This window comes from Diadema antillarum, unplaced genomic scaffold (assembly GCF_040938485.1).
Source record: "Diadema antillarum isolate AM-2024a unplaced genomic scaffold, OU_Dant_1.0 seq00001559_RagTag, whole genome shotgun sequence".
Classification (NCBI taxonomy): domain Eukaryota; kingdom Metazoa; phylum Echinodermata; class Echinoidea; order Diadematoida; family Diadematidae; genus Diadema; species Diadema antillarum.
The window spans coordinates 245,485-258,447 of NW_027272285.1; the positions used below are offsets into that span (position 1 = coordinate 245,485).

A 12,963-nucleotide genomic window follows, 5' to 3' on the forward strand; every position below is an offset into this window, starting at 1 on the left:
ATCCTTGTTGCATTATCGCACCCAGTGGCCCCCCGGGGCGCGAAAGCCGCAAGGGAATTGCCCCGAGTTGGCCTACAGTCGAGAAAGTTCAGATCAATTTAGTCTCTGCTTGTCGAAAACAAAAAACTTGCTACACGTACATGTACAGTGTATGATGCTGTTTGCTAAAAACGGAATATGAAAAGGAAAGAAGAAAGATCATGAGTTATGTATATTGTACCTGTTGCTTCTTAATAAACCAGTGCTGTGATCTGTGTACATTTACTGCATGAATATTTAGAGCTTGTACAGTACATCAGTTACCGTATGAAGGCATGCACACCGATGTTCCCATACATGTGTACCTTATATCACCCCCTTAGACCCTGAAAGAGATTTGTAACATAATCACAAATTTCCTTGTTTTTAAAGAGATGTCTGTTCCACAAACTAAGCCCCCCCCCCCCACCTCAAAAAGCAAAACAAAACAAAAAACAACTTTTTTTTCCCCTCTCAGGACGTCAGTAGTGATACATGACTTTCCTCTTTGTGTTGTATTGTCCCCCCCCCCCCTCCCGAAAAGTTACTTGCAAGGAAATATGAAAGCGTGGGGGACCCTGAGTTGTCTGTTATTGACGTAAATGTAGGTTGTTGTTTAAGGCAGAAATAAATCTTGTACCATTCAGTGTCCCTCTACTGGGTCAACATGCTCAAATTGACGAGAGCAGTACTCACACAAGTCTTGACAAAATCTCAGCAATGTGTATACTACACTATCCACCAGTTGCTTCTGTTAAGATGATTGTATGAGTAATGAGTGTCTTAGGTTGTATTGCGCAGTCCTACATGTTCATAAAACAAAGCCACTTTTGCAGTAGGGCTCATGCATTGCCTTTTGTGAGGTTTAATATGATCTATGATCTGTCTTTTTCAGATTCAAAATTACCATGGTTTTTTTTTAAATTTTATTACAAATGTACATGTGCACGATAGTGATAGGAACACATATCTGAAATGTAATGAGTGGGTATGCATGTATTTGGAAGAATTAGCCTTGTCTGCCAGTTGTTATCTATGATTATCACCGTTGCAGCACCATGTCGATGCACATTGTCTTAATCTAAACCATCTGTTTTATTTTCTGTTTGTTTGTTTCCTCTCTGCATTCCCGGCTCCTGCTTTGATTTTCCTTACCTTCATCCTCTCATCCACTCTGCCCCACCCCCATCTCTGACTTGCCAAACTTTCATGTGCATCATCTACCACCCCCACCACCACCACCACGACCACCTTTCTGGTCTTTACTCCGTCTGTGCCCCATCCTCAACACCTTGCTCTGTGCAACTACATGATGTGCTCATCATATATCTCGCTTTGTGTGTCACTTCTCTCGTTCTTTCCATCAAAATCCATCCATCTCTGTATTTCCTTTTCTCTTGAAACCGTCCACTTCTCCTTCCATACCTTCTATGTCTCTCCTTCCCTCTACCAACATTAATTGGTCTGTCTGCTGTCATATCCTTTTGAAATCTGTTGCGAATCGTATGTCACTCTCCTCTGGGCACCCATTCCTCATTGGTTACTATTTTTTTTTCTTCACCTGGTTAATCCCACGTCTTGTCCTTTGTTGTTTGTGGATACTCCTCTTATCGTACGTGCCACATGTCCATTTCATTCTATGCCGATCCTTTCTCACCATCCGTACCATTTCTACCACCTATCTGTCTTCCTATAACCGATCCTTTCACCCAACATCCCTTCTTTCCATACTCATTCATCTCTACCACATTCTTTCTTACCTTCTTTCATCCTTTCTTCCTTCGTGTTTTCTTCCTCTGCTCATCTCCTCTACCGTAATCCTTGTCACGCCGATCCTCTCTCCTGACATCTTTCCTTCCCATACTCGTCCCTTCATTCTCTATACCTTCTCTCCGTCATCGTCCTTTCTATCATTGTTCTTCCTACCCCGTCCTCTTCCTCTATTCCTGCTACATATTTGCCCCATGTGACATTCGTTCTTTTTTTGGTACCATTGTTCTCAACTCATCTCTCTTTGTCCTTATCTCTCCCACCTGTCTCTTCCTCCATTTTGTCTCCCCCCCCCCTCCTGCCCTGCCCTCCTCTCCTACCGCCTTCTCCCATCTTACAGTGTCCTCAAGATCAGAACGAGTCGGCAGCGATACTCAAGATCAAGGAAACGATGCAAGAGGAAGCGAAGAGGTTCGAGAAAGACACACCCGGTCCCGATCATCCAGAATACTTCATGCAATAATAGTAATTTATATTTCCACCTTTCTCCCTCCCGGAAAACTCTCTTCAACTCTTTCTGTCGATCCCGCTCTCCTCATCTTTCAGGACAGAAAATCGGGGAAGATTTAAACGAGGAAAGAAACAAATCCGTTTCACACGAATCAGAGTTATTCTTTCCCCTTCACAAAACATTTCATATGGAAGCCTTGTTCACGTTAATCCATTTGTAAACCTGGGGAGATCAGAATGTTGATTTTGATGACAATGTCAATATCCATATCGAGTTATGAAAATATATTACAGATTCTAGTTCCCCACTGAAGGTGGGTGAGCATATTTTTGTCACACAAGATGTCAGGGACGTGCATACCATGTTACATTGATTCTTAGTTGTTTTGTTACTATGGTAATGAGATTTAATTGAAAAATAAGTTGGGTTGGGGGAGGGGGCAGTTTGGGCCTAGTTGATGTATTGTACTCATATGCAAGTATGACTTCGATTACTTTCTAACGGTGCTCTGTACATTTTGATGGAATCCTCTGGTTCCTGAACTCGTCCCCCGTGATTTCTCTCAAACACCCCCCGTCTCCAAGACAACCAGCTAAATGGATTCTTCCAGTGGTGTATGTACTCCTTACATGTTGGTTGAATCTACTGGCACAAAAGGGGGGAGGGAAGGGCTAAGGCAATCCAAGTGCTTGACCCATCAACTGACAGAGTTATGTTGTCATAGTCTGCTGTATTTAAGGTCTATTTATTTGTTTGAAGAGAAATTGTTCACTGCAGCAGTTTGTGATCATAAAGTGTATGAATGACTTTTCTTTGTTTATGCAATGTTTTAAGACTTGTCCCAAACATCTGAAGATGCATGCCACCCTTAATATGTACATTTATGCATATGAAGAATGTGAAAAATGTAGTGATTTTGTAATTTCTTTTGTCTCCTGTTCTGGCCTGCTCCTCTAATGAAGGAGTGTATGCTGTAATGGTAAATCTAACTTTGTGAGGGAAAATCAATTCTACAGGGGGTTGCCTATGTGTGTTTTGGACAGGTTTTTTTTTTTTTTGGTTGTTTTCAAGATAATTCTGTCAATGCAGAAGTGCAGATTGGCATTTAGGCACAAAAGAAGGGTTTCTCATATGGCTTATCTCTTTCTGGAGATTATTTCATCGATGGGACTTACAGACAATCACAATTTTGGTACCGACTCCAGGTGACAGCGGATGTGTCCCATACTTAATTTTCTCCATGGAGAGATAAAACAGGCTTGAGGCAGCTCATTTGCACCCATTTTCCAGTCGAGAGAATGTGCATCCAAACTCCTTACCTCTCTGTAGATAAAGCACTCTACTGACACTTCAATCTACTACTGCATAACGCTTTTAAAGAGATAATACTGCTATGTACTTATCATGGTATGAATGTACTTGTACGCTGGTGTCTTGGGCATGCGATATTGTCCCTATCTGGCCAGTCAGGTTAAAGTGCATGGTAGCGCCTACATGTCGAGAGATAATTGGCCCCCATGTTGCGTGCAGAGGGGAGATATTGTGATCAATTGCATATGTGCAGTTTTAAGATATTTTGTTGGTAGTTTTTTTTGCCACAAAATCCCTTGAAAGTATGACAATCTGCCCACTGTACCACTCATCATTCCAGAAGCATTTTTTCTTCTTGACTGAGATATCGATGGTTTACACACCCAGGATATCAGGGTTTGAGCATAGTTTTGTAGCTACCATGGAAAGATACTTAAAAAAACAACAACAACCAAAAGCATAATGAAAAGTGGGGAAGAAAATATCCCTTCTTCTATCCTCAATCTCAATCGCCTTCCACCCCCCCCCCCCCCCCCCGCCAAAAAAAAATCATGTTTTACTCCAAAGAGAGATATATACTTGGTGAATGTCTCATCGGGAGGTCCCAAGGCAAGAACTATATTCAACATTTTTCTCTGCTCACCAGGGATATGTTAAACTTTCCCTTCCATTATGTTGTCCATTTAATAGTAAAAGACTAACCAGGCTTACGTGCCATGCATTTTGGCCAATGTTGTTTGCAATCGTGGTTCCATCCTTCACAAGACATGTTCGGCCTTCGTTCTCTTTATTTGCCTCCCCCCCCCCCCCCCCCCCCCCCCCAAGAGAAAATGATTGGCAGCTGGTCATGTTACCACGGAAAGGAAAAACAAGTTTTACCTCCTTTGCTGACAGAATATATATGAGTCACTCCAAAAGAATTGTTTGTCGTGACAAGAGCAAGAAAAGATTGCGGAGATCATTTAAAAAATAAAAAAAGAAGAGAAATCTAGTTGTATTGAACGACTGCTGAGATGATAATGATCCAGCTAAAACATCAGTGAAGTGGAAAGAGTGGGTAGACTTTTTTATTTGACGTAAATTGAAACATCCAACCTGGCAACCTGTGGTCACAGGAAAGGATCTGCCATGGTCGTTTGGTCACATGACTTGGAGCAATATGACTCTCTCCTCGGGAATGGTATAACGCCAAGATATCAATTTTCCTGAGTGACTGCCTATGAGGATGGAGGTACCCTGATCAATCACGAACAGAGTCTTGGCATTGAAAAGAAGTCTCTTTAATTACAAAAAAAAAAGAAGCTAAATTGACTGTGTTTGCATCAACGTATTAAAGAGCTCGAGTGACATCACGGTCACATGATCAGGATCCTGCATGCTGAATGGGCAGTTGTGTATATCGGTGAAATCGTGACATTTTCAACGCAAATGACTCTGTAGTTTTGTATTAGTGATATTACCCCTTTTAATTCACTGATTTGTGCGCTCTGCTTTTGCTGCTTTCATACCAAGTAAATTCTCTTTGGGGTAGCTCTTCCCCCTTTTTCTTTAGGGGTCTGTCACAATTCCAGCAGCTTACTGTATTCAGTGGAGTGTAATATCTATATAAAGATTCAGGACAGTCTATGAAATAGAGAAGACTTTAAAGAAAAAAAGAAAGAGAGAGGTTATACTTAAGTCATGTTTTTGCTATTATCATTACATTACTCTGTTAAATCATCAACATATGTTCTTCACATGCTTTGGCAAGATGCTCAGGAGCAAGCAAATTAAGAAGAGGAATTGTGAGAATTCTGTAATTACACACAATGAGAGCCAAATACGAGCGCGACTGTTACAGGGGGCTGACCGCACATCCTCAAAACTCGTGGATCGTCAAGGGTGAAAGTTTTTTGAGCCAAGTTCCCGGCAGATACGTCTTTACCCCCGCCCCGTGAGAGTAAAATGGAATCCTTTTCCTAGAGAAGAGATGCCCAGAACATATTTTGTCTTGTCCCGTCCTTCCTCTTTCTTCGTCCGATGATCTCAAATCCCCCCCCCCTTCTTTTTCGACTTCTCTCCCCCATCTTCCTCTGCCTCATTTTTTCGCAAATATTGTAAATACTGTGATCATAATATACTTCTGTATTTTGCTGCTACCGATGCAGCAAGTCTTCTTTCACCTCCCCAAACACATTTGTACAGTACCTCTGGATCTCACACTGGTCTCAAATTCAAATGTACAGAACTATCTACGATTAGTTAGAAAAGAAAAGAAAAAAATGAAAGATATCGAAAACGAAAAATGAGGAAAAAAAAAACGGGGCTAAGTGAGGAAGAAGGTCGAAGACGTGTTGACTTCGAACTCAAAACCTGTGCAGCTTTGTAACCATAGTGTTTTTATATTTCAGAAAGGAGGACATTCTGCATCTCTTGTTCTTTTCTTGTCATGAAATTGAATGGATGGGACTGGAGAAGATTAAATGATATTCTGTACAAAACTTTTGAACAAACGAAAAACAGGAAAAAAAAAATGACACCTCTTTGTAAACGTGTACATTGTACATGCATATTGGTAGAAAAAAAAGAATGTGTATGTAGGGGAATTATTGAATGTTGTACAACTTTGTTTAGAGAAATTCATAAGGAAAATAACTATTTATGGCATATTTTGTGTCTTGTGCAGTCTTGTAGTACAGAGAATTTCAACTTTTACATGGTCATCTGTTTTCTTTCTTTCTCTCTTTTTTTATATAAATTGTGAAAACGTCCAAGTACAGTCAATCTCTCACACCACAATTTTTTTTTTTGTGCTCTTCTCCTTTTTTTTTGTTGTAGTTATCAGTTGTGTATAGAAAATAAAACTATAGTCTAGAATATTAATATTGGAGGAGAGAGAGCAACAGTGGATTGATAAAATAGCAGTGTGTACCAAACTCATTTGGGGAACTCTGCCAATAAAACTTTATTACTGTTATTATTATTATTTTTTCTTTTTGATTTCCCAGTGCAGCAGATGAGATAAGGGGTAGTGAAGTTCACACAAGACGATATTCTTTCCCCTCACGGGCCATTCCTCACACGGATGGTTACCGGTTTGGCATCTGTTTGAATCGGATGCCACCCCCCCCCCCCCCCCCCCCCCACCCTCCTTCTCGTCAAAACCAGAGTTTTGCTGGTGGGTACCCGTGGTCAGGTGTTATTACTTGTCCACTGGAGGATGCGAGCAAATTTGGTTTTGTGTTGCCAGCGCAAAGGAAGGATTAGCTTCCTGTGGTACAAAGGCTCCTGATACATCTATCATCAAATTATTTTGTATTTTGTCCTGCTTTGAGAGTAAGCTTGTTGTCATTGAAACATGCTGCCTTCTCTTACCCATTGCAAATGCAAACAGCTATTTTGCTAGTTTTCATTTGAGCTTGGGTGGTGTGGGGTGGGGGGTTGCAGCTGTAGGAGCCCACACTCAAAAGGAAGGCAAACATTTAGTATGAATTTTAGAGTTGCATACAGTAAAAAGATATCTGTGCATGAATGGATGAGAGAAAGAAGATCATTCAGTTTTAATTCTCAAACCATTGTTTCATTTTGTTCTTTTGTTTAAAGGACAAATAAACACATACAGTTTCTAGAACCAAATCTGCACAAAGGTGATTAGACATCAGTTTGTATTCATACACCTCCTTCCTACCTTTGCAACTCGCATGTGTGCATATTTTTACAATATGTGGGGACTCTTTTTTTTGTGACACTTATTCACAAGCTACTGTTTCTATCCCCTCATCTGCTGCACTGGCCCCCAAAGATTCCCTGGGGAATTTTGGTAAAAATTTCTGTGCCAGAGTACCAAACCTCATTTTGTCCACTCACGATATTGAACCGAAAATGTGTGTTGGACAACATTTCCAGAAAACTCTGTAATTTCTCGTTGCGCTTTCATTAAATGTCCCTGCAGACTGAACAGTTCAATGCACTTAACTTGTGCCTGCATTCCTTCATGTCAGTTATTGATTTATTATTATTATTATTATATATTTGTTTTGCTCCGGTGAATAGACGAGTTACAGAAAAGAGAGAAATATTCTGGCACAAAAATTTGTGTGCTGTGGAGGATTGATTCTGAACCATTCTCTAATACAACAGCAGTCTATCGGTGGTTGAGAGATGAATGCTCTAGTCAACTGCAACAGCATCTACGAAATGTCATGCCGTTGCATTCATGTGGTGGGATGTACTGTCATAGACCTCTGAATAGAAAGAAAAAAGGAATCTGCAACATTTATGGCAATGTTTACAGACAGCATGGTGTCCTTCGAAAACAAAACAAAACAAAATAATGGGGTGTGAGGAAACTGGCATTACACCGGTTGGCACCATGACAAACCAGTGCTGAAAAAATGGACGCCTTTGGTAGGCTCTTGACCGTGTCGCATGTTACATTGCAGGGGGAGAGAGCACAAATAGAAAATTGTATACACAAGAAGCAGATGTGCAGTTGTAGCCAGAATATTTCCCACGCCGTTTGGGTCGCCTTCTCCGATTGTCGGTTACGGAGGGATCCGGGAACATGCATGCTATCTTGCTGTTATCGTCACTGCCCAAATAAGGTCTATTCAGTATTAAGGTTGCCGTGTTGGGGGTTAGGCATGCAGTTGGCGACAGCGGCCACCGTGTTTGCGATCCCGTTGATGGTTTCACCATCATCGGTGAATCGTCACGACGTATCAGCCAGTTTATTAAATCTTCACGGATACCTATAGTGAGCTGTTGTAACTATTAGTGGAAGAAGAATGTACGTGTAGGTCAATGATATGCAAACCATCAGATGCGTGACACATTTGAAAGGAAAAAATAACATGTCCATCTTGAATCCGTGACTTAGAAAAAATATGAAGGTGCACTATATTGAGATACTATCAGTATTCATGCATCTGACAATGAAAAAGAAAAACAGCATGTGAAAAGTTTTTGAAGATATCTCTATTCTAGGATTTTAATTTAAAAAGAGAGAAAAAACTATGTGTATTCCAGTTGATGTCAGGATATTCACAGGGCCTTGTTTGTGTGAGGGACTTGAATGGCTGTTGAGTTATTGATCTGTGTAAAAGTCATTCGATTTTCGTCATTTGTAACATATTGGGTATCATAAGAAGCACAGCGTACAGAGTTGTGTACATTTACACATGTGGAGAAGTGTCTCCATGTATTATACGTCAAAAATGAATGAGTTGTTTTGTGTTTGACGATATATATTTTAACTTGCCAATTTTGTTTTCTCTCTATCTCTCTCTCTCATTTTTTTCTCTCTTTTTTTTTTTTGTTGGAGGTTTGGCACATTGTAAAAATAATGTTTCTGTATAAATGCTTATCGATATTAATGTTTAAACCCTCTTTTTATTTGTGTAGGTCCAAAAAGAAGAAGAAGAAAAAATCTTATTCAGGTTTGGGTTTGGTAAAACAAACCCTTTTGTATTTGACAGAAGCTGTTGCAGCAAATGATCAAGAGAAAATGATTTGTCGTCATGTATATCGTTCACAATTGTCTGTGGATTTCATTCCTCTCCCCCTTTTTGTAAAGATGTGTACATCTTGTCTTCTGTTTTCACTGTAAGTAATTTATTCCAGTTGTAGAATTTTGTAGAGTAAGAAATCTATCTTGTCACAAGTATGGCTCTTTTTTTTTCCTCTCCTCTTTTTTCAAAATCTACTTCATTTATGTGGATTCTTGGTATAATGGGAAAGAAGTGATTTGATTATCTGTATTTATTGAATACAGTCTCTCAATATTTATTTGGACAGATTTTTTTTTTCTTTCTTTTCCGTTCTCAGCAGAAATTTTCTGTGTGTGTGTCTGTACAAAATGATTAAAACGTGGCACATTTTTTGTCAAATCAAACCAGTTGTGCAAGGATTTTGATTTGGCACCAGCTGAAATTCTGCTGTGTGTCGTGTACTTGTACCTTGTGGTTTGTGTTTGTGAATGCGTGTTTGTGTTTGTTTGTTTGTGTGTGTGTGTGTGTGTGTGTGTGTGTTCTCGTATAAGGCTTCGATTAGCGGTATTGTACAAGTTATAGCACACTGTATTTCACTCCAGGTAACTGGGGATACACATGCCTGTTTGTTCAGAGTATTTAAAACAAATGAAAAAGTGCCCTCTAAAGGCCATAGGGGTACCTTAGGGGTATATCATGCACTTGCCAATTCTGCATATTTAGTGGCTCCATTTTGGAAATATTACTTCACACTATTCAAATGGGAAAATCCTAAAATGTTTACAGGGACATGTATCTTTGATTATTGTGTGAGCACCTTTACACTTCATGCAACCTAGTTTTTGACTTGCACCAAAACTGAACTTTTAATATTCTTTTTGATGGTTTTCAATTTCAGGTGGTCAGTTTAATATAATGAAGAAAACAAATGATGGAATGTGCGTGGTTACCTTGAGTAAACTATCATATCCCAAGCTGAACCCTTTACAAGAATGTGTGTGTGCGGGGGTGTTGGGTATCCACATGCAATTTTTTATTTTTTCTTTATTTTTGTGTGTGAGATGATTGTAACGTGTGTGATGAGATGACAGAAATATGGAATGCTAACTTGTTGATCATACGTAATATATGACATAACATATATACACATACATGTACTTGTATCTTGACAAGCAGGTGGAAGAAAAGAACTTGGGATATAGGTATTTTTTTAAAAAGTCATCTATAAAGGGATGATACAGTTTTGGTTTAGATGGGGTTGCAGGTTTCCAACTTGTGTGTGTGTGTGTGTGTGTGTGTTTGTGAGTTCATGAGAAAGCTCATGGAATATCAAACACATGCACAATGTAATTCCTAGAGGAATTCACAGTTTATTTGATGAAAATTGGTCTTGAAATGGCCGAGACATCCAAATAAAATGGTCCTAATGAAATGTGACAGTTTTTGGATATCTCGGTATTTCAAAACCAATTTTCATCAAATAAACTTTCAATTCCTCGCAGAATTGTATGCTCTTTAACATTTCATAGAGTGTTTTCTATATATCTTGCAAAGCTCTAATAAATAGAATAAAGTAAGATGACCAGAATGGCAGAGGCTTCATCAAAATCACACCAAAAATAAGAAAGTTATGGAATTTAAATGTTTCTAATGTCTTTAAAATCAGTGGTGTATTAGCTGCACCATGTATTCAAAGTGACAGATGTGATGTCATCACCTCGCATGTCTCATATTGATGTGTCCACAAACATAACATTTTCCTTTTTTGATGTGAAATGCCTAAAATGATGTGAATCATTCATATTCTGACTGAAGTCATGCAGCAGTCTAGTGATGACTCCTCTTTCACAGAAAAAGAGGTTGCAGTTTCTAAATGATCGACAAAAAACCCCATGATTTTTATGATGGATTTGTGCAAAAACCAGTGGGAAAGGTGAAGATATCACTTTACGCAAAAGTTAGTGAAAATGTGAAGCTTTAAAAGGGAAATTTACCTTGACTATTTACAATTGGATTGAAAGGATGCAGCAATATTAGAACACATCAGTGAGGTTTGAGGGCACATCAGTGAGGTTTGAGGAAGACCGTACATTTCATTAAAAAATGCTGAATTTCAACATTTTGGTACTGCCATTGCTTGATTTGCAGACAACAGTTCTAGATGTCATTGTAGGATAATAATATAAATAAAAGAGAATTCCACCAAATTTTATTTTTATTTTCATTTTTTTTTTAAAGAAAAGTACACAATCCTTTTGACTGGGGAAGGGTAAATTCATTCTTCCTGCCTTCTGAAAGAGGTACATTGTAGTGCTCTTTCATTATGCTAGAAAAATGAAATATGTAGAATTCTCTGTAGGCATACATGTATACATGTAGGTACACTGGTTGTTCATTGTATAATATTGTCTTTGTATGGTTGCCCTACTGTGCCATGACAAATTATTGTAGTCCTCTTTTTATCCAGTGACAACGGCACATGGATTTCACCCAGACTTTGATACTACATAGAATGTGAACTGATTGTTTAATTTTTCCTCAGACTTCTCTGATGTTTTTCTGCATCCACCCAGCCACTTTTGTCTGATTTTGCTCAAAATGTAAAAATCAACTTTAATTTGGCGCCATGTCGGTCTGTCATGTCGTCTATAGTACTCTCTAATATTCTTGCTCATCAGACTATTTCTTACAGAATTTTCACACTAGAAAGAAATCTGACGTACAAAATTCAGACAAAAATACACCAGGGTTTAAAACTTCAAATGATTTGTCCAATTTTATTACAAAATACAGAATGATGTCCAACTCATTCTCAATACACACTGGTCTCAATTTACACTTCAGAGCCAAGTGAAGTTGACACAGTCTGTACTGTACACAATGAATTGGGTTAAGTTCATTTTTTACGTTCATCACATCCTCGTAAAAGGCCTCCATATATATTTGGCAATGAGACGTTCTAAATTTTGTTCTGACCGACTGATAATACTTCACAATTAAAACCCAACCATAGGGGAAACTGCAGACCTTGCTGCAAATTATATACTGCAAAAAAAATAAATAAATAAAAAAATATGAGTGTGTTTATATGGCTGCTACAATTCAATCGGGATGTAATAGATGAACAGAAAACTTTTATGAGACAATACTGTCGAATATGTTGCATGACACTTAATCTTTTCAGGACTTTATCTCAGCTAATTAAAACATGATTGCTCCAAATATTTGTATGAAATGGTAATTTCATATGAAGGTCATCAAAGGGAGGAAAAAAACTGAAATAAATTATGCTAAAATGTAGCCATGGATACTGTCATAAAAAAAAAAATGACCAATTATGAAGAATACATGTTTGGAGGTACAGTTGTATATTCAACAGCTGGCATAGGATTGGCAATCACCTAACAAGTAGTCCATAAGCACACTGAGCCGTGGCTAACCCCAGCTTCAGCCTGGCAAGTAAGGATGCATATTTTAGGCCCTTGATAGAATGAGGCAATGGGCCGACCCTCAAGTCCTCCACGTTGTTCTCTGGTGGCTGTATGATAAAAAGGGTCTTATTTAAATTTCATTCACAGTTTGTTGAGCCCGAAAAACCTTGGCTGCATGCTTGGAATCATTACATAGTAGACAAAAGACTGCATTGTTGGTGGCAAATTACATGGCTTCTTGTCGTGTAACAACATCAACAGTTTGATGGTACCCTCTACCCTATGTGTAATTGGTATTTGGATTTCAAATTAGATGGAGCCAAGGCTTGAAGTACTCACACAGAGTAGGGAGACTTGGCACAAATCGTCTATCGTAAAATACCTCTCCAATGTCTTTATCCATTTCCCTTAGTCTGTCTATTAAATGCCACTGGCATCCTGCCTCTGTAGAGTAAAGCATGATGGATGAGCTGTCCTCCATTAACCCGTTGAGGACGGTTTGATTTTGCTACAA

At 38.9% G+C, this 12,963-nt stretch overlaps 1 protein-coding gene across 4 annotated transcripts in view; it reads left to right on the forward strand.

The window, feature by feature from the left end:
• Nucleotides 1-4,077, forward strand: part of LOC139710754 (single-stranded DNA-binding protein 3-like) — a 176,146-nt gene extending 172,069 nt beyond the window's left edge. For 3 of the 4 annotated variants that reach the window (XM_071622669.1, XM_071622670.1, XM_071622671.1), the window contains one exon: nt 2,129-4,077. In XM_071622669.1, the coding sequence (XP_071478770.1) occupies nt 2,129-2,251 (123 nt within the window). In that variant the 3' untranslated portion in view covers nt 2,252-4,077. The remainder of the gene's footprint in view (nt 1-2,128) is intronic. The other variant, XM_071622672.1, reaches the window with a different exon arrangement.
• Nucleotides 4,078-12,963: the final 8,886 nt, after the last annotated feature.